Source organism: Oncorhynchus tshawytscha, linkage group LG12, assembly GCF_018296145.1.
Source record: "Oncorhynchus tshawytscha isolate Ot180627B linkage group LG12, Otsh_v2.0, whole genome shotgun sequence".
Taxonomy (NCBI): domain Eukaryota; kingdom Metazoa; phylum Chordata; class Actinopteri; order Salmoniformes; family Salmonidae; genus Oncorhynchus; species Oncorhynchus tshawytscha.
Genome location: NC_056440.1, coordinates 23419484 through 23442276, shown reverse-complemented (window position 1 = coordinate 23442276; position 22793 = coordinate 23419484). Strand labels below are relative to the sequence as shown.

The window sequence follows — 22793 nt, the reverse complement described above, 5'->3', positions numbered from 1 at the left end:
AGATCAGTTAGATGCAGCCAAGAGTGTGCTAGGTGGTATTGAATGTGTCACTGTCTGTCACCTTGATTACAACATTTTTTTTCTCTCAACCTATGTTTTAAACTTTAATTCATAGATCTAGGTTGTAGCAACCTCATGGTGGGTATAGGAAACATTTTTAGTATCATGTAGTAGCCTAAACCTATCAATGTTACATTGAGCTGGGTGAATGGAATATGAATGACAGTCATCCAATATCCTGTAATAGAAATAAGGCCATGCTCATAAAAATTTAAAAAATTGTCCTCCCTCATCTTAAACGGCACCAACCGCCACTGAAGTCAAGGGGTATGAATACTTTCTGAAGGCAATTTGCAAACGGAGTATGAATATGCAAATTAGATCAGGTTGTTGGTCACTGTGTGTTTATCTACATAAACCAAATCACATATAACTTTAAATGAACTTGCTTCTCACAGAGAAAACAAACTAAACATAATAAATGTACTAAATATACTAAACTACATGTATTCAATGTCTCAACAAATGCAGGTAAATCCAATACAAGTTGAAATCATCAGCATGGAAATGAAACAAAGAGCAAAGACAGGATATTTCCCAAATAAATAGTTTATTTAATATTTTATACAAATACAACATTTACTTGAGAGAAATGTGAACACTAGGGATGTTGACCATAGGATGTTTAAAGGGGCCATACGAGTCTAAGCCAGGGGGGCGGGGAGGGGAGGGGGTGTTCTACTAAGCTAAGTGGAATTGTTTTAAGAGGGTCTTACCAAGGATCATTTTGCTATTTGATTTAGAATTTTAAGACCCATTGAAGTATCCCCGCAAATTATTTTCTAATTATTTGCTGAAAAATTGTATTTTTCCTCACTGCTATTTGCCCATACAAACACACTGAATAACATATTCACTACATGGAACAACAGATATCCCCCCAACAACAAAAAAATATGTAAAGGAAGTTTGTTCTGAAGTGTCTGTCCTATATCTGAGAGACATAAGAAAGATCAGGAAACATTATAATTTTTTACATGTATTTAACCCCTTATTTTTGGCACTAAACAGTCTCCATATATACACTACAGGTCAAAAGTTTTAGAACAGCTACTCATTCAAGGGTTTTTCTTTATTTTGACTATTTTCTACATTGTAGAATAATAGTGAAGACATCATGTAGTAACCAAAAACAAAAAAGTTTTAAACAAATGAAAATATATTTTATATTTGATATTCTTTAAATAGCCACCCTTTGCCTTGATGACAGCTTTGCACACTCATGGCATTCCAACAGCCTGGAGGTGTTTTGGGTCATTGTCCTGTTGAAAAACAAATGATAGTCCCACTATGCCCACACCAGATGGGATGGCGTATCGCTGCAGAAAGCTGTGGTAGCCATACTGGTTAAGTGTGCCTTTAATTCTAAATAAATCACATACAGTGTCACCAGCAAAGCACCCCCACACCATAACACCACCTCCTCCATGCTTTACGGTGGGAAATACACATGCGGAGATCATCCGTTCACCCACACCGTGTCTCTCAAAGACACAGCGGTTTGAACCAAAAATCTCAAATTTGGACTCCAGACCAAAGGACAAATTTCCACCGGTCTAATGTCCATTGCTCGTGTTTCTTGGCCCAATCAAGTCTCTTCTTATTATTGGTGTGCTTTAGTCGTGGTTTCTTTGCAGCAATTCGACCATGAAGGTCTGATTCACACAGTCTTCTTTGAACAGTTGATGTTGAGATGTGTCTGTTACTTGAACTCTTTGAAGCATTTATTTGGGCTGCAATCTGAGGTGCAGTTAACTCTAATGAACTTATCCTCTGCAGCAGAGGTAACTCTGGGTCTTCCTTTCCTGTAGCGGTCCTCGTGAGAGCCAGTTTCATCATAGTGCTTGATGGTTTTTGCAACTGCACTTGAAGAGACTTTCAAAGTTCTTAAAATGTTCATGTATTGAATGTATTGACTGACATTCATGTCTTAAAACGTCTACAGGATCGGTGTCACCCCCCGCTGGACTGTTGAGCTAACGTAGGCTAATGTGATTAGTATGAGGTTGTCAATAACACGAAAAATTCCCAGGATATAGACATAAACCCAGCAAAAAAAGAAACATCCCTTTTTCAGGACCCTGTCTTTCAAAGATAATTAGAAAAAATCCAAATAACTTCAGATCTTCATTGTTCAGTTTATATCTCAGTTGTTGCATCTTGTTATGTTCATACAAAAATGTACACGTTAAGTTTGCTGAAAATAAATGCACTTGAGAGTGAGAGGACGTATCTTTTTTTGCTGAGTTTATCTGATATGAACAGAAAGCTTAATTTCTTGTTAATCTAACTGCACTGTCCAATTTACACTAGCTACTACAGTGAAAGAATACCATGCTATTGTTTGAGGAGATTGCACAGATATGAACCTGAAAATGTATTTTAAAAAATCAATTAGGCATATTTGGGCAGTCTTGACACAACATTTTAAACAGAAATGCAATGGTTCATTGGATCAGTCTAAAACTTTGCCCATACACTGCTGCCATCTAGTGGCCAAAATCTCAATTGTGTCTGGGTTGGAATAATACATGATGGCCTTTCACTTGCATTTCAAAGATGATGGTACACAAAAAATGTATTATCTTTTAGGTGACTACCTCACGAAGCTGGTTGAGAGAATGCCAAGAGTGTGCAAAGCTGTCTGTCATCAAGGCAAAGGGAGGCTATTTGAAGAATCTCAAAAGAAAATATATTTTAATTTGTTTCACACCTTTTTTGGTTACTTACATGAGTTATTTCATAGTTTTGATGTCATCACTATTTTCTACAATGTAGAAAATAGTGAAAATAAAGAAAAACCCTTGAATGAGTGGGTGTTCTAAAACGTTTGACATGTAGTGTACCGTCGTGGCCAAAAGTTTTGAGAATGACACAAATATAAATTTTCAAAGTTTGCTGCTTCAGTGTCTTTAGGTATTTTTTGTCAGATGTTACTATGGAATACTGAAGTATAATTACAATAATTTCATAAATGTCAAAGGCTTTTTTTGACAATTACATGAAGTTGATCCAAAGGGTCAATATTTGCAGTGTTGACCCTTCTTTTTCAAGACCTCTGCAATCTGCCCCTGGCATGCTGTTAATTAACTTCTGGGTCACATCCTGACTGATGGCAGCCCATTCTTGCATAGTCAATGCTTGGAGTTTGTCAGAATTTGTGGGTTTTTGTTTGTCCACCTGCCTCTTGAGGGTTGACCCCAAGTTCTCAATGGAATTAAGGTCTGGGGAGTTTCCTGGCCATGGACCCAAAATATCGATGTTTTGTTCCCTGAGCCACTTAGTTATCACTTTTGCCTTATGGCAAGGTGCTCCATCATGCTGGAAAAGGCATTGTTCATCACCAAACTGTTCCTGGATGGTTGGGAGAAGTTGCTCTCGGAGGATGTGTTGGTACCATTCTTTATTCATGGCTGTGTTCTTAGGCAAAATTGTGAGTGAGCCCACTGCCTTGGCTGAGAAGCAACCCCACACATGAATGGTCTCAGGATGCTTTACTGTTGGCGTGACACAGGACTGATGGTAGCGCTCTTTGTCTTCTCTGGACAAGCTTTTTTCCGGATGCCCCAAACATTTGGAAAGGGGATTCATCAGAGAAAATGATTTTACCCCAGTCCTCAGCAGTCCAATTCCTGTACCTTTTACAGAATATCAGTCTGTCCCTGATGTTTTTCCTTGAGAGAAGTGGCTTCTTTTCTGCGCTTCTTGACATCAGGCCATCCTCGAAAGTATTTGCCTCACTGTGCATGCAGATGCACTCACACCTGCCTGCTGCCATTCCTGAGCAAGCTCTGTACTTGTGGTGCCCCGATCCCACAGCTGAATCAACTTTCGGAGATGGTCCTGGAGCTTGCTGGACTTTCTTGTGCGCCCTGAAGCCTTCTTCACAACAATTGAACCACTCTCCTGGAAGTATTTGATGATCCGATAAATGGTTGATTTAGGTGCAATCTTACTGGCAGCAATATCCTTGCTTGTGAAGCCCCATTTTTTCCAACTGGTACCAGGGACCATCAGACATGTCTTTTGAAGCCTGTGGGCGTCCTAGAGCAAAACAACATGTTCGTGACAGTCTCACCCTTCCACAGTGGGGTGACCCAAACTGTTTGAACACTACAGACAGAAGTTGGCAGATTGGCTGTACCGAGTCCCAAGACGTTTGCCAGGTTCGTAGAGAAAAACAACATGTACAGTGCATTCGGAAAGTATTCAGACCCCTTGACTTTTTCCACATTTTGTTAATTTACAGTCTTATTCTAAAATGAATTAAAATAAAAATCCTCATCATTCTACACACAATACCCCATAATGACAAAGCGAAAACAGGTTTTTAGAAATGTTTGCAAATGTGTTAAATATTAAAAAACAGATACCTTATATATATATATATATATATATATATATATATATATATATATATATAGAATTCAGACCGTTTGCTATAAGACTCGAAGTTAAGCTCAGGTGCGTCCTGTTTGTATTGATCATCATTGAGATGTTTCTACAACTTGATTGAAATCCACCTGTGGTAAAATCAATTGATTGGACATGATTTGGAAAGCCACATGCCTCTCTATATAAGGTCCCACAATAGATAGTGCATGTCAGAGCAAAAACCAAGCCGCAAGGTTGAAGGAATTGTCCCCAAGAGACTCAGTGGCCTCCATGGAGATGGGAGAACCTTCCAGAAAGACAACCATCTCTGCAGCACTCCACCAATCAGGCCTTTATGGTAGAGTGGCCAGACGGAAGCCACTCCTCAGTAAAAGGCACATGACAGCCTTCTTGGAGTTTCCCAAAAGACAACTAAAGACTCTCAGACCATGAGAAACAAGATTATCTGGTGTGATCAAACCAAGATAACTTTTTGGCCTGAATGCCAAGCATCATGTCTGGAGCAAACCTTGCACCTTCCCTATGGTGAAGCAAGGTAGAGGCAGCATCATGCTTTGATTATATTTTTCAACAGCAGGGACTGGGAGACAAGTCAGGATTGAAGGATAGATTAACGGAGCAAAGGTCAGAGAGATTCTTGATGAAAACCTGCTCCAGAGCACTCAGGACCTCAGACTGGGGTGAAGGTTCACCTTCCAACAGGACAATGACCTTATGCGCAAAACCAAGACAACGCAGGAGTGGCTTCAGGACAAGTCTCAATGTCCTTGAGTGTCCAAGTCAGAGCCTGGATTTGAACCTGATCTAACATCTTTGAAGAGACCTGAAAATAAGTTTTGCAGCGACACTCCCATCCAAGCTGACAGAGCTTGAGAGGATCTGCAGAGAAGAATGGGAGAAACTCCTCAAATACAGGTGTTCCAAGCTTGTAGCGTCATACCCAAGAAGACTCGAGGCTGTAATTGCTGCCAAAGTTGCTTCAACAAAGTACTGCATTCTAGGTTGGTAAATGTGATTTTTCCATTTGTGACTTTGAGTACATTTTTTTAAATGTGTAAACTTATTTTTGCTCTGTCATCATGAGGTATTGTATGTAGATTGATGAGGGGAAAAACATTTAATCCACTTTAGAATAAGGCTGTCCTGTAATAAAATGTTGAAGAAGTCAAGGGGTCTGAATACTTTTTGAATGCACTGTACATATGTGGGTAGGCCATGTCAAATGGATACATGTTGAAGGCCAGAATATTACTGGATAGATATACTACCCAGCTAGCACAGATGTTTCAGACCAGATGCCTTTTGGCCAAGCCAAGCTGGCGGGCTGTTGTGCCACCAAGCTGGCGGGCTGTTGTGCCTTTTACTGAGGAGTAGCTTCCGTGGAGTGATTGGTGGAGTGCTGCAGAGATGGTTGTCCTTCTGGAAGGTTCTTGGTCACCTCCTTGACCAAGGCTCTTATCCCCCCGATTCTTCAGTTTGACTGGGCAGTGAGCTCTAGGAAGAGTATTGGTGGTTCCTACTACTTCCATTTAAGAATCAAATCAAATCAAATGTATTTATATAGCCCTTCGTACATCAGCTGATATCTCAAAATGCTGTACAGAAACCCAGCCTAAAACCCCAAACAGCAAGCAATGGAGGTGTAGAAGCACGGTGGTTCGGAAAAACTCCCTAGAAAGGCCAAAACCTAGTAAGAAACCTAGAGAGGAACCAGGCTATGAGGGGTGGCCAGTCCTCTTCTGGCTGTGCCGGGTGGAGATTATAACAGAACATGGCCAAGATGTTCAAATGTTCATAAATGACCAGCATGGTCAAATAATAATAATCACAGTAGTTGTCGAGGGTTCAGCAAGTCAGCACCTCAGGAATAATTGTCACTTGGCCTTTCATAGCCGATCATTAAGAGTATCTCTACCACTCCTGTTGTCTCTGGAGAGTTGAAAACAGCAGGTCTGGGACAGATAGCATGTCCGGTGAACAGGTCAGGATTCCATAGCCGCAGGCAGAACAGTTGAAACTGGAGCAGCAGCACGGCCAGGTGGACTGGGGACAGCAAGGAGTCATCATGCCAGGTAGTCCTGAGGCATGGTCCTAGGGCTCAGGTCCTCCGAGAGAGAGAAAGAAAGAGAGAATTAGAGAGAGCATACTTAAATTCACACAGGACACCGGATAGGACAGGAGAAGTACTCCAGATATAACACACTGACCCTAGCCCCCCGACACATAAACTACTGCAGCATAAATACTGGAGGCTGAGACAGGAGGGGTCAGGAGACACTGTAGCCCCATCCGATGATACCCCCGGACAGGGCCAAACAGGAAGGATATAACCCCACCCATGTTGCCAAAGCACAGTTCCCACACAACTAGAGGGATATCTTCAACCACCATTCTGAGACAAGGCCGAGTATAGCCCACCACGGCACAACCCAAGGGGGGCATGAAAGAGCACCAGTAAGTAGGAATGATGGAGGCCACTGTGTTCTCGGGGACCTTCAATGCTGCGGACATTTTTTGGTACCTTTGCCCAGATCTGTGCCTCGACACAATCCTGTCTCAGAGCTCTACGGACAATTCTTTTGACTTCATGGCTTAGTTTTTGCTCTGACATGCACTATCAACTGTTGGACCTTATATAGACCGGTGTGTGCCTTTCCAAGTCATGTCCAATCAATTCAATTTACCGCAGGTGGACTCTAATCAAGTTGAAGAAGCATCTCAATGATGATCAATGGAAATATGATGCACCTGAGTTCAATTTCGAGTCTCATAGCAAAGGGTCTGAATACTTATGTAAATATATATTTAAAAACATTTTTTTTAATACATTTTCATTAAAAAAATAAACAACCTTTTTCGCTTTGACATTATGGGGTATTGTGTGTGTAGATTGAGGGGAGAGAGAAAAATTCAATGAATTTTAGAATAAAATGTGGAGAAATTCAAGGACTCTGAATACTTTCCGAATGCACTGTATTTAATGACCCATTCACAGTCTTACCACTGTGGTGTAAGTGCACTGGGACTGACAGAGAAAGAGAGTTTGAGACTGAGATGGTTATTAATGCATTAGTAAGAGTTGGGATGGGGGAGTGAGTGAGTAGAGTGGAGTAGTGACATGACTCTGTTGTTGTGTAACCAAGGCAAGACACATACACCAACCTACCAGTCTGATCCTGGAAAAACTCTCAGATTGCTATCACCCAGTTGATAAGAGAACAGAATGTGTATGTTTTTTAAAAACATTCTTAGAACATTCTGTGAAAGTTACTTACATTTTCTTCTATTTTTGTATTTAAAGTTCATGTTCTGAGAATGGAATTTAGAGCTAATTGATGTTAATGTGTAGATTATTTTTTACATTCCCGGAATATTGCCAAGGACTGACATAAGAGATACATACATTCTTTGAATGTTCTGAGAACATCTCTTAAGTCATACCATTTTTTAATGCTCCCAGAATGTTATAAAAATATGACATTAAATGTTATCCCATGTGAACACGTGTGGAATATTCTGTAGAAGAATGTTATTTCTTAACGTTCTCTGAACTATTTGAGAACATTACTTTCAATAGAACCATGAGGAAACCTGTAGGAAATGTTATGCTGAAGTACTGAAATTTCCACAGAATAATGTTTTTCCCAATGTTGTTCCCAATGTCAAACCAGTTGAAATGTCTATTGCCAAAAAAATATGAAATGTAACCATGTTAGAACTTTTAGAAAACATTCAGTTAAAGTAATAAGAATAAATAAAATACAAATGCTTTGTCAAGTTTCTTTAATACCTATCTTGCACCATTCCCAGAAAGTTGTGGGAACGTTGTATGCAAAATAACCATAGGACATCTACTGAACGCTCTCAAGCTCTATACAACATATGGTTCTCAGAACGTTATGTTCTAGCTCGGAGTGCTGTCGTGTTTTCCTGATCCTGCTGCCCCAGTGTCTCTATGTTTTGTATTGTCAAATCAAATGTTATTAGTCACATGCGCCGAATACAACAGGTGAACATTACAGTGAAATGCTTACACATTTGTTTAGATGCAAGATAGTGGCTGGCGAAAGGATTCACCCCCTTTGCATTTGTCCTATTTTGTTTCCTTACAACCTGGAATTAAAGTAGATTTTGGGGGGATTTGTATCATTTTATTTATACAACATGCTTACCACTTTGAAGATGCAAAATATTTTTTATTGTGAAACAAACAAGAAATAAGACAAAAAAACAGAAGACTTGAACGTTCATAACTATTTAAGCCCCCCGTAAAGTCAATACTTTGTAGAGCCACCAGCACTTACAGCTGCAAGTCTGTTGGGGTATGAATCTATAAGCTTGGCACATCTAGCCACTGGGATTTTTGCCCATTCTTCAAGGCAAAACTGCTCCAGATCCTTCAAGTTGGATCAGTTCCGCTGGTGTACAGTAATCTTTAAGTCATACCACATATTCTCAATTGGATTGAGGTCTGGGCTTTGACTAGGCCATTACAATACATTTAAATGTTTCCTAAACCACTTGAGTGTTGCTTTAGCAGTATGCTTAGGGCCATTGTCCTGTTGGAAGGTGAACCTCCGTCCCAGTCTCAAATCTCTGGAAGACTGATACAGGTTTCCCTCAAGAATTTCCCTATATTTAGCACCATGCTAAAATTCTGACCAGTTTCCCAGTCCCTGCCGATGAAAAACATCCCCACAGCATGATGCTGTCACCACCATGCTTCATTGTGTTCTCGGGGTAATGAGGAGTGTTGGGTTTGTGCCAGACATAACGTTTTCCTTGATGGCCAAAAAGCTACATTTTAGTCTCATCTGACCAGAGTACCTTTTTTCATACGTTTGGGGAATCTCTCACTTGCCTTTTGGCGAACATCAAACGTGTTTGCTTATTTTTTTCTTTAAGCAATTGCTTTTTACTGGCCACTCTTCCGTAAAGCCCAGCTCTGTGGAGTTTATGGCTTAAAGTGGTCCTTAGAAATAAAAGTAACAAGTCATTTAAAGAGCAGCAGTAAAATAACAATAGCGAAACAATATACGGGGGGTACCGGTACAGCGTCAATGTGCGGGGGCACTGGTTAGTTGAGGTAATATGTACATGTAGGTAGAGTTATTAAAGTGACTACACATAGATGATAACAACAGAGAGTAACAGTGATGTAAAATAGGGGGGAGTGGCAATGCAAATAGTCTGGGTGGCCATTTTATTAGATGTTCAGGATTCTTATGGATTGGGGGTAGAAGCGGTTTAGAAGCCTCTTGGACCTAGACTTGGCTCTCCGCTACCGCTTGCTGTGCGGAAGCATAGAGAACAGTCTATGACTAGGGTGGCTAGAATCTTTGACAATTTTTAGGGCCTTCCTCTGACACCGCCTGGTATAGTGGTCCTGGATGGCAGGAAGTTTGGCCCCAGTGATGGACTGGGCCGTTCGCACTAGCCTCTGTAGTGCCTTGCGGTCGGAGGTCGAGCAGTTGCCATACCAGGCAGTGATGCAACCATGCTCTCGATGGTGCAGCTGTAGATCCTTTTGAGGATCTGAGGACCCATGCCAAATCTTTTCAGTCTCCTGAGGGGGAATAGGTTTTGTCGTGCCCTCGTCACGACTCTCTTGGTGTGCATGGACCATGATAGTTTGTTGGTGATGTGGACACCAAGGAACTTGAAGCTCTCAACCTGCTCCGCTACGGCCACGTAGATGCGAATGGGGGCGAGCTCAGTCCTCTTTTTCGGGTAGTCCACAATCATCTCCATTGTCTTGATCACGTTGAGGGAGAGGTTGTTGTCCTGGAACCACACGGACAGGTCTCTGACCTCCTCCCTGTAGGCTGTCTCGTCGTTGTCGGTGATCAGGCCTACCACTGTTGTGTCATCGGCAAACTTAAATGGTGTTGGAGTTGTGCCTGGCCGTGCAGTCATGCGTGAACAGGAAGTACAGGAGGGGACTGAGCACGCACGCCTGAGGGGCCCCTGTGTTGAGAATTAACTTGGCGGATGTGTTGTTACCTACCCTTACCACCTGGGGGCGGCCCATCAGGAAGTCCAGGATCCAGTTGCAGAGGGACGTGTTTAGTCCCAGGGTCCTTAGCTTATTGATGAGCTTCAAGGGCACTGTGGTGTTGAACGCTGAGCTATAGTCAATGAATAGCATTCTCACATAGGTGTTCCTTTTGTCCAGGTGGGAAAGGGCAGTGTAGAGTACAATAGAGATGGCATCATCTATGGATCTGTTTGGGCGGTATGCAAATTGAAGTGGGTCTAGGGTTTCTGGGATAATGATGTTGATGTGAACCATGACCAGCCGTTCAAAGCACTTCATGGCTACATATGTGAGTACTATGAGTCGGTAGTCATTTAGGCATGTAACCTTAGTGTTATTGGGCACAGGGACTATGGTGGTCTGCTTAAAACATATTGGTATTGCAGACGCGGACAGGGAGAGGTTGAAAATGTCAGTGAAGACACTTTCCAGTTTGTCAACGCATGCTCGCAGTACACATCCTGGTAATCCATCTGGCGCTGCGGCCTTGTGAATGTTGACCTGTTTAAAGGTCTTACATGCATGTTTCAGTGTCATTTGCATCGAAGCGAGCATAGAAGTAGTTTAGCTCGTCTGGTAGGCTTGTGTCACTGGGCAGATCTCGGCTGTGCTTCCCTTTGTAGTCTGTAATGGTTTGCAAGCCCTGCCACATCTGACGAGTGTCAGAGCCGGTGTAGTACGATTCGATCTTAGTCCTGTATTGATGCTTTGCCTGTTTGATGGTTTGTCGGAGGGCATAGCGGGATTTCTTATAAGCGTCCAGGTTAGAGTCCCGGCAGCTCTAGCCTTTTGCTCAGTGCAGATGTTGCCTGTAATCCATGGCTTCTGGTTGGGGTATGTATGTACGGTCACTGTGGGGACGACATCATCGACGCACTTATTGATGAAGCCAATGACTGATGTGGTGTACTCCTCAATTCCATCAGAGGAATCCTGGAACATTCCAGTCTATGCCAGCAAAACAGTCCTGTAGCTTAGCATCTGCTTCATCTGACCACTTTTTTAATTGATCGAGTCACTGGTGCTTCCTGCTTTAATTTTTGCTTGTAAGCAGGAATCAGGAGGATAGCATTATGGTCAGATTTGCTAAATGGAAGGCGAGGGTGAGCTTTGTATACGTCTCTGTGTGGAGTTTAATTTTTTTGAAATTTCACCTTTATTTAACCAGGTAGGCTATGTCATGATGTTGCCCTCTTTGGGTACATCGAGCACCATCCCCCGCTCTCTGCTCCTACAACCAGACTGCTGTGGTCAGAGAGAGGTCGTAAATTCCTGAGGAGAGGATCTCCTCATGGCCACACAGTATAACGACAGAGTGAATTTTCACAGAGAACAAAGGAATTTCTTCCACCTCACAGATCTTGAGGTCCAAACAACATTTATGTTCCGGAGAAGGTATAAAAGATCAGTGAAGAATCCAGCTACGAACTGGTCCGTTTGTTACATTGTGGTGTGAGAGAGAGAGAGAGAGAGAGAGAGAGAGAGAGAAAGAATTCTACAAAAGGAACAAACTTTTCAACAGTGATCAAGACGACACACTGAGCGTAAATATATTGATTGATTGCAATTGTTCCCGAATGAGTGAGCGTTCATGTGCAAAGGATTAGTATTTCAATTGCTACAATTATCAAATCTGTAGTGACTTCTCAGGTGAACCCTACTCCCCCTTTTGTCTAACAAGACACCATGCCGGTTTAGCCCACTAGGGCACATTCTCCTATCATTTCTTGTAACCATATTTACTTTGTTTGTTTGTGTGTGCACTTCTATGATTGTTAGTTAATAAATAAATGATTTAAGACAATTGATGTATCGATGACTCATAGTGAAGACTGGGTTCGTGCAGATGACCAACAATTCACGTTTGGAATGAGACTAACGCAAATAATTAATTAATCAGAAGGCTATTGATCAGATATGAAAATATCTGAAAGGTTATATTAGGAAATTATAACTTTGTAATCTGAATATTTTCCTTGGTGCCCCGACTTCCTAGTTAATTACAGTTACATGATTAATCAGTTCGATCAGTTCGCGTAATACTAATTACAGAGAATCTTTGATAAAAACTATAAGTCTTCAGTTTAATGGTAGTAAAGACACGACAGCTAGTTGAGAACAAGTTCTCATTTGCAACTCTGACCTGGCCAAGATAAAGCAAAGCAGTGTGACACAGACAACAACACAGAGTTACACATGGAGTAAACAATAAACAAGCCAATAACACAAACAAGTCAATGACACAGTAGAGAAAAGAAGTAAAGGTGGTCCAGAGTTTTTTCTCTCTGGTTGCACATTTAAAATGCTGCTAGAAATTTGGTAAGACAGATTTAAGTTTCCCTGCATTAAAGTCCCCGGCTACTAGGAGCGCCATCTCTGGGTGAGCGTTTCCCTGTTTGCTTATGGCAGAATACAGCTCATTCAGTGCTTTCTTAGTGCCATCATCAGTCTGTGGTGGTAAGTAGACATCTATGAAAAATGCAGATGAAAACTCTCTAGGTAGTTAGTGTGGTCTACAGCTTATCATGAGATACTCTACCTCAGGCGAGCAAAACCTTGAGACTTCCTTAGATATCGTGCACCAGCTGTTATTTACAAAAATACATAGTCCGCCACCACTTGCATTACCAGATGCCCCTGTTCTATCCTGCTGATACAGCGTTTAACCAGCCAGCTGAATGTTGATAATGTTGTCGTTCAGCCACGACCCCGTGAAGCATAATATACTACAGTTTTGAATGTCCCGTTGGTAATTTAATCTTCCGCGTAGGTCATCAAATTTATTTTCCAAAGATTGCTGTGTGCTAGCAGAATGGAAGGAAGTGGGGGTTTATTCGATTGACTACAAATTCTCAGAAGGCAGCCCACCCTATGGCCCCTTTTTCTCCACCTTCTCTTCACGCAAATGACGGGGATCTGGGCCTGTTTCCGGGAAAGCGATATATCATTCATGTCGAACTTGTTAAATTAAAAAAAGGATTCTGACAGTCCGTGGTGAGTAATCGAAGTTCTGATGTCAAGAAGTTATTTCCGGTCAAAAGAGACAGTAGCAGCAACATGATGTACAAAATAAGTTAATAAGTTACAAACAAAGCAGAGAAACAAACAAAAAAATTCAATTGTTTAGGAATACGTAAAACATCAGCCTTGTTCTCCGGCGCCATCTTTACATTGGAGTAGATGGTATAGCCAAAGTCCTGGCTGATGAGGCACACACCGCCCGTTTGGACATTCTTGACCCAGCCACAGAAGAGGGGCATGTAGCCTTGTATGTTTATCCTGCTTGCATTTCCATATGGGATAATAAAGTTTTCCTTGCTAAATTATTTTTGTTTCTTCTCTCTCAGGTATCTGGGAATCACCCGGCCCCTCACATACCCAGCCAGGCAGAACGGTCAGCTGATGGCCAAGATGATCCTGGGGGTGTGGTTGGTGTCCGCCTCCATCACCCTGCCCCCCTTCTGTGGCTGGGCCAAGAATGTCCACACGGGCGGCGTGTGCCTCATCAGCCAGGACTTTGGCTATACCATCTACTCCACGGCAGTGGCCTTCTACATCCCCATGCTCGTCATGCTCTTTATGTACTACAAGATCTTCAGGGCCGCCCGCAAGAGCGGTCTGAAGCACCGCTTCACCGACTTTGCCCGGCGGGAGCGGCTGGAGACAGTGGCCAGTGAGGCGCTGAGGATGCAGGGCCTGAAGCCGCAAGGTGTGGCCGAGGAGTGTGCGGCGCTATCCCGTCTGCTGTCCCGTGAGCGCCGCAACATCTCCATCTTCAAAAGGGAGCAGAAGGCAGCCACTACGCTGGGGGTGATCGTCGGTGTGTTCTCTGTCTGCTGGCTGCCCTTCTTCATCCTGTCCACAGCTAGGCCCTTCATCTGCGGGGTGGAGTGCAGCTGCGTGCCCATCTGGCTGGAAAGGTTCCTCCTCTGGCTGGGTTATGCCAACTCCCTCATGAACCCCTTCATCTATGCCTTCTTCAACCGGGATCTGCGCTCCACATACAAGGACCTGCTACGATGCCGCTACCGCAACATCAACCGACGCCTGTCCGCCGTGGGCGTGCATGAGGCCCTCAAGGTGTAGGAGGAAGAGGACAAGGATGATGAGGAGGAGAGTTTGGGGCCCCAGAAGCGTCCAAGGAATTTTAAATGCCGTCCTTATTGCAAAAACTACTGGGAAGTGCAGTTTCTGTGGTTGTATAATGGAAGCTTAGAGGGATGACCTGTGACCTGGCAGTAGTATTGTAGATAAAGACAGATAAAGACAGAGGCTGACTGTTACTTCCTCTCTAACCCACTGCAGAGGCACAGAGATAAGGCCATTCCTTAGGTCTGTGTCTGTGTGACTCGCTCAGTCATTCTATTTTGGGACCCAAAACCATGGACCGTATTTGACGGGCTATTCAAGTTGACACTGGCTTTGTGCATATGCTACACAGTCCTGACTTCATATTCATGTCTGGTGGATGGTGCATTGACTGGGGAAATGACATGCGGACCCAGGCGATAATTCTGGGTCATTCAAAGCATGGGCTGCGAATAGATTTCTGCAATAATTCTGGGTCATTCAAAGCATGGGCTGCGAATAGATTTCTGCATGATGATATTTGCCAAATTGATGCTTGAGCAAGTGGGTGCCAGTGGCTATTGATTTAAACCAATGAAGGTCACGGAATCGGTATCTACATAACTGTTTCCAGTTCATCTTGTCTGTGGTACAGTAGGTGATGATGGTGAACAATTGAAAATGGTCTGTATAGGTATATGTGAATCTATTACTTTGTGGAGGCAGTTAAGTGTTTTCTGTTTACCAACAAAAACACTGCAGAACAGAGGGGTATACTACAAAGCAGGATCAAGGAGCCTGAATATTCTGAAAATGTTGAACGTTTTCAGAAAGATTATCTTGAAATTGCCATTGTCTCATTGACTCAACAACCAAAAACACATACATGTATCTATGTTTAGCTTTTTTAATGAACCAGAAAATCATCTGTTATTTGTCGTTGTTTATCAAAGTTAGCTGGCTAACTCACTGAATCTGCTTTGTAGTATACACCTCAGAAGGCACCTTTTGCGTTGTCATTTTATTTCCAGACATGCCTTTGACTGTCAGTTTCTCCATTCAATCATTGAATAGAATACATTGATCTCTGCTGGCCAACATCACTTAGCTATTAAAGAGTTAACTACAAAGTCAACCCAAGTGACACACACAGATACAAGGGACACACACACAGACCCAAGGGACACACACACACAGACCCAAGGGACACACACACAGTACATGGCAAAGATAGTATATTACTTTTGAATATAAATCGTAATGCAAATGAAAGCCAACAAACAAAAGTTAATCTTTCAATGTTACCACAAAGCACCTGAGGGTAGCAAATATGACAAGCCTGTGATTTGAAGTGATTTAATGGGTAAGAGAAAAAAGAGATGGTACAACAAGTAGGCCTAATGGTTAGCGCCTGAGAATGTACTGTAACTAGAAACAAATTATCTCTGAGAATGTACTGTAACTAGAAACATATTATCTCTGAGAAATGCCCATTTACAAAATCCACAGGAACCCTCACTATTTCAGAAAACAAAACTCTTCATTTGGCATTCATTGTTCAGTGGAGTCTGCATTGAAACTTGCATCTGTCTAACATGCTATGCATTATCCATGGAGGAACAGAATGTTGTGCATAGTAAATCTGACATACAGTACATATGTAGGATCTTAAAACCTTTTACTGCAGTGGACTAAAACAGGGTCACACAGAGTGTTTCTTGGTAGTCTTAAACAAATCTACTTTGAAACAAAAGTATACACCTCACACACATGGTTATGGGCTTAAAAAAGAAGACACCTGTACCATGTCAGATATAGATCATGTTTTAAATGTACACTTTATAACATCACAGAAGACTGAAATATAACAAAAGCTTTGACATAGAAACACACGTCGTTTAAAAAAAAAGATGTTTCTTAATTATGAAATTATGAAAACTATGAATAACATTCCACCCATGAGGCAACTAGGTCATTTGACTGCAGGAAAGGGCTACTTTGATCACCCTGTTGCATGAGAGCTTTCCTGCAATGCAGGACATTTAAAACTTGTAGTGTATTTGAGGTTTAAATAGGCTTCTGGAGTTTGTCATTTCTAGACTTGATTTCCCCTTACGAAAAGTATATCAACCCCTAAGAAAATGTAATTCATTATAATCCACATAATAATTCATATTTCCTGTTGCTGGATTATTTTCTTGCTGTAGCAAACTGGCTGAAATTAAGATCCTACATCTGTAGTTCAGCAGCACAGTGGTTTAAACTACGTCACCCAAGCATACTTAAGCACATAAGGGTAAAACATGTGGAAGTGATCTTAAACTAACGATTTTCCCTACCGTTTTGTTTGTGTTGTAACAAAAGCTGATCAAACTATTCAACATGACCATTATGGAAAAGACACTAATTATGCTGATGAGGTTCACCCAACAAGGAATAAGTCCACCCATCAGCATCTTCATCTCTAACAGGTATTGCTACTTCTGCTGTCTCTACTTCATAGCAGGATGTGGTCAAAACTTCTAGGAACTCTGCCTCAACTTCAGTTGATCACAACAACTGCTCTGTTCAGTTGACATTCTCTGTATTGATCTGTGTAAAACGTAATCATTGAAGCAGCGTATGCTTTCTCTACCTCGATTTTTGTAAAGTACTTGTTCATTATTATTGCAAACAGATATCTATTCCTGGCTTGCACTATATTTTGTCATATAATTCCATGTTATTTAAAGTGTCTAGTGTCGACAAAATTCATTCACATACCGTCTACAACTGCTTTGCCGACATTATTCTCTCAAATTTACCTGGAGAAATGAAAGCATATTTATTTCATCACTTTGTAAATAAAGCAGCACTTGGTTTAAAATCTCACAGTGGTTTCTTCCAGTATGCACATATATTCCCCAGTCACTCAGACATTCATATGGTCATGAACTATTTAATACCCACAGATGTTATATCTCTGCCAGCTGTTTCACACTTAAAACATGCCCTGTCATATTGCACTTTGAAACAAGAAACCGTCAAGAGGCCTTTAAAATGCTCCTTCATTGTTACATAAAAGATCTCCTCACCAAAGAGCAAAACCTAAATAATGCAAAATATATCAACAAAGCTGGCTAGATTTATAGACCTTTCATAGAGGGAATCATGATAGACCTTAAGGCTTTGTATACTGTAGGTCTAGTCCTGAAACATTCATACGTTTTCAGATTAACTCAAAACAATCCAAAAAGATTTGCTTCTGAAACATGACCGAGGTGTCTGGAGGAGTGAATGAGGACAGTGACCCAAAAACTCCTCATTATTATCAACCTGCTCCCAGCTAAATATTTTATTCAGCATTAGTTTGGCAGCTGTCTGCTTCATATCCCGAGAGTCATATGTAAGCGATAATCAACAAGGGGCTATGTGTTCTATGGAAAATAATGAACGACTTGGGAAAGGGGAATACCTAGTCAGTTGTACAACTGAATGCATTCCACTGAAATGTGTCTTCTGCATTTAACCCAACGCGCTAGTGGAGTCTATTCTAGAGCGAGAGAATGGTTTTGTAATGTTACTCGTAATGTTCCCCTTATGTTTGAGTGTCCAGTTTTCCATTAGTAAGGGGAATATTCTATCTATGTTAGCAAAACACCTACTGAGAACCTTTTTAGCATGTTTTGGTGTTAAAGTTAAGAGAACATTCCCTTTAATGTCAATCAGAACTTACAGGGCCTTCAGAAAGTATTCACAGCCCTTGACTTTTTCCACATTTTGTTCAAATCAAATGGTATTGTTCATATACACATGTTTAGCAGATATTATTGTGGGTGTAGATAAATGCTTGTATTTCTAGCTCCAACAGTGCAGTAATATATTAACAATTCACAACAATATACACAAAACCTAAAAGTAATACAATGGAATTAAGGAATATATAAATATTAGGATGAAGAATGTCGGAGTGGCATATACTAAAATATAGTAGAATAGAATACAGTATATACATATGAGATGAGTAAAGCAAAAATATGTAAACATTATTAAAGTGACTAGCGTTACATTATTAAAGAGGCCAGTGATTTCAAGTCTATGTATATAGGGCAGCAGCCTCTGTGCAGGGTTACATAACCGGGTGGAAGCTGCCTGGTGATGGCTATTCAACAGTCTGATGGCCTTGAGATAGAAGCTGTTTTTCAGTCTCTCGGTCCCAGCTTTGATGCACCTGTACTGACCTCGCCTTCTGGATGGCAGCGGGGTGAACAGGCAGTGGCTCGGGTGGTTGATGTCCTTGATGATCTTTATGGCCTTCCTGTAGCATCGGGTGGTGTAGGTGTCCTGGAGGGCAGGTAGTTTGCCCCCGGTGATGCGTTGTGCAGACCTCACTACCCTCTGGAGAGCCTTACGGTTGAGGGCGGTGCAGTTGCCATACCAGGCGGTGATACAGCCCACCAGGATGCTCTCGATTGTGCATCTGTAGAAGTTTGTGAGTGCTTTTGGTGACAAGCCGAATTTCTTCAGCCTCCTGAGGTTGAAGAGGCGCTGCTGCGCCTTCCTCACGATGCTGTCTGTGTGAGTGGACCAATTCAGTTTGTCTGTGATGTGTATGCCGAGGAACTTAAAACTTGCTACCCTCTCCACTACTGTTCCATCGATGTGGATGGGGGTGTTCCCTCTGCTGTTTCCTGAAGTCCACAATCATCTCCTTAGTTTTGTTGACGTTGAGTGTGAGGTTATTTTCCTGACACCACACTCCGAGGGCCCTCACCTCCTCCCTGTAGGCCGTCTCGTCGTTGTTGGTAATCAAGCCTACCACTGTTGTGTCGTCCGCAAACTTGATGATTGAGTTGGAGGCGTGCATGGCCACGCAGTCGTGGGTGAACAGGGAGTACAGGAGAGGGCTCAGAACGCACCCTTGTGGGGCCCCAGTGTTGAGGATCAGCGGGGAGGAGATGTTGTTGCCTACCCTCACCACCTGGGGGCGGCCCGTCAGGAAGTCCAGTACCCAGTTGCACAGGGCGGGGTCGAGACCCAGGGTCTCGAGCTTGATGACGAGCTTGGAGGGTACTATGGTGTTGAATGCCGAGCTGTAGTCGATGAACAGCATTCTCACATAGGTATTCCTCTTATCCAGATGGGTTAGGGCAGTGTGCAGTGTGGTTGAGATTGCATCGTCTGTGGACCTATTTGGGCGGTAAGCAAATTGGAGTGGGTCAAGGGTGTCAGGTAGGGTGGAGGTGATATGGTCCTTGACTAGTCTCTCAAAGCACTTCATGATGACGGATGTGAGTGCTACGGGCGGTAGTCGTTTAGCTCAGTTACCTTAGCTTTCTTGGGAACAGGAACAATGGTGGCCCTCTTGAAGCATGTGGGAACAGCAGACTGGTATAGGGATTGATTGAATATGTCCGTAAACACACCGGCCAGCTGGTCTGCGCATGCTCTGAGGGCGCGGCTGGGGATGCCGTCTGGGCCTGCAGCCTTGCGAGGGTTAACACGTTTAAATGTCTTACTCACTTCGGCTGCAGTGAAGGAGAGACCGCATGTTTCCGTTGCAGGCCGTGTCAGTGGCACTGTATTGTCCTCAAAGCGGGCAAAAAAGTTTTCCCGGTTCTGACTATTCTGGCTGCCCTGACCCTGAGCCTGCCTGCTGTCCTGTACCTGCCTAACTCTGACCTGATCACAAACCCAGGCCTGTCCTCAACCTGCCATTTGCCTGCCCTGTGTTTTCAATAAATCATCTGAGAGCTGTACTATCCGCCTCCTATGTCTGCATCTGGGTAATATCCTGAGTCGTGATAAAACCAGCATTTGCAAACTAGGGGTCACAACCCCATGTTGGATTGCCTGATTTGAAAATGGGGTCACGAGGGAAACACAAATAAAATAAAATAAAATTGAGCTTGGTTCATAGAACTGGGTTACGTCTGTAACCTCCAGTAGCCAATAGATGCAGTTGTAATAAACAGAGCGGTATCTGTTTTCTTCTAACAAATGTGGCTCTATCTTTTGAACTGTTTAAGCTACAAAATATTATGACCCCATCACTGAAAGATAAGACTCTCTGTTTCCCGCTACAATGCCCACAAGCCTCATTAGAACAGAGTGGATAAGATCAGGCACTAAATCAGACTGTGGGGAAAAGAACAATCAATTATGATGTTCTTTTCCACAAAGAAGATCATACAAAATTATTGCCTAATGATCTTCTGAATTTCCCAATATGTTCAGTCACTTTAAACCATATTTACTTCAGCCTGAAATACTGTCAAAACTACTTTCAGACTGATTTGTAATAGATTGTTATAGCCCCAATGAAAACGTTTTTTGAGTGGGACCTCAAAATAATTTTTATATCAAATTGCGGGCCAAAGACATTTTGGAACCCCTAACCTAATGAGACTTTTAGGGGAACAGTCTTTGTTGTGTGAACGTTTGTTGCTAGCTGGGTGTACAGCAATGTTCCCCAACTGGCAGCCTGCAGGCCAAAATTGTTTTATTTGTCCTCCCAAGTTTTCTGAGCAAAATAAAACAAGAAAACAAATGTATTTTTTATTTTCATCGTTTAATTCAAGAACTATGTTCCCAAGTATTCTCATGCATAATAGAGAGACACATGATTGCATACAAATGTAAGCAAGGTTTGAAATGATTATGTTTTCCTCAAAAAATATATATCTTTGGGCTTCTTCCGGTCAATTAGCAATCTGCAAATTATTTGGAAGTATGTTCCAGCCCCCTGACAATCCGCTCAGGAAATAATCGTTCCGCCGGCTGAATTTAGTTGATGATCCCTGGTATATAGTATGACTGAGAGGAGAGAAAGGAGCATACACAACAAACGAGGGAGTGAGAAAATAGCCTTTGCTCCTGTAGCATGCTGACATTCTGGTTGTGGCAGTCAGACCCACAGGACTGCCAACCCCATCCTGTCCAACCGACGATGTCTGATCTCCTAACAGCCATGGGTAACACTGAGGAATGAGAAGAGCACACCCTGAGAGGAAGCCACCCTGCATGTCAGCACACAGCTTCTCTAGCTTCCTGTCTCTGTCCCTGTGCTGGAATAAATGCGTATTACCACTGGGAGGGAGATGGCGGCAAATGTTCACATGTGATGTCTGTTCATCAAAGGGAAGCAGACAGTAGCAGATGACTCCTTCACATATGCTACCCAAAGGCTCCCACTGCCAACTGCAATATGACAGCCTGTGAGGGGGTGAGGGGTGAACATACGTGGACACCTGTCATCAGGCTTGAGACGTCGAACGACCACCACTCTGGAACAAATCAAATCACATTTATTTATATAGCCCTTCGTACATCAGCTGATACCTCAAAGTGCTGTACAGAAACCCAGCCTAAAACCCCAAACAGCAAGCAATGCAGGTGTAGAAGCACAGTGGCTAGGAAAAACTCCCTAGAAAGGCCAAAACCTAGGAAGAAACCTAGAGAGGAACCAGGCTATGTGGGGTGGCCAGTCCTCTTCTGGCTGTGCCGGGTGGAGATTATAACAGAACATGGCCAAGATGTTCAAATGTTCATAAATGACCAGCATGGTCCAATAATAATAAGGCAGAACAGTTGGAACTGGAGCAGCAGCACGGCCAGGTGGACTGGGGACAGCAAGGAGTCATCATGTCAGGTAGTCCTGAGGCATGGTCCTAGGGCTCAGGTCCTCCGAGAGAGAGAAAGAAAGAGAGAAAGAGAGAATTAGAGAGAGCACACTTAAATTCACACAGGACACCGAATAGGACAGGAGAAGTACTCCAGATATAACAAACTGACCCTAGCCCCCGACACATAAACTACTGCAGCATAAATACTGGAGGCTGAGACAGGAGGGGTCAGGAGACACTGTGGCCCCATCCGAGGACACCCCCGGACAGGGCCAAACAGGAAGGATATAACCCCACCCACTTTGCCAAAGCACAGCCCCCACACCACTAGAGGGATATCTTCAACCACCAACTTACCATCTTGAGAGAAGGCTGAGTATAGCCCACAAAGATCTCCGCCATGGCACAACCCAAGGGGGGGGGCGCCAACCCAGACAGGATGATCACATCAGTGACTCAACCCACTCAGGTGACGCACCCCCCCAGGGACGGTATGAGAGAGCCCCAGTAAGCCAGTGACTCAGCCCCTGTAATAGGGTTAGAGGCAGAGAATCCCAGTGGAAAGAGGGGAACCGGCCAGGCAGAGACAGCAAGGACGGTTCGTTGCTCCAGAGCCTTTCCGTTCACCT

General features: G+C 42.8%; 1 protein-coding gene across 1 annotated transcript in view; it reads left to right on the top strand.

The window, feature by feature from the left end:
* Positions 1–16505, top strand: part of htr7c (5-hydroxytryptamine (serotonin) receptor 7c) — an 89323-nt gene extending 72818 nt beyond the window's left edge. Inside the window, exon 2 of the mRNA XM_024438453.2 lies at positions 13840–16505. Within this exon, the coding sequence (XP_024294221.1) occupies positions 13840–14578 (739 nt within the window). The 3' untranslated portion in view covers positions 14579–16505. The remainder of the gene's footprint in view (positions 1–13839) is intronic.
* The last annotated feature ends 6288 nt before the right edge of the window (positions 16506–22793 follow it).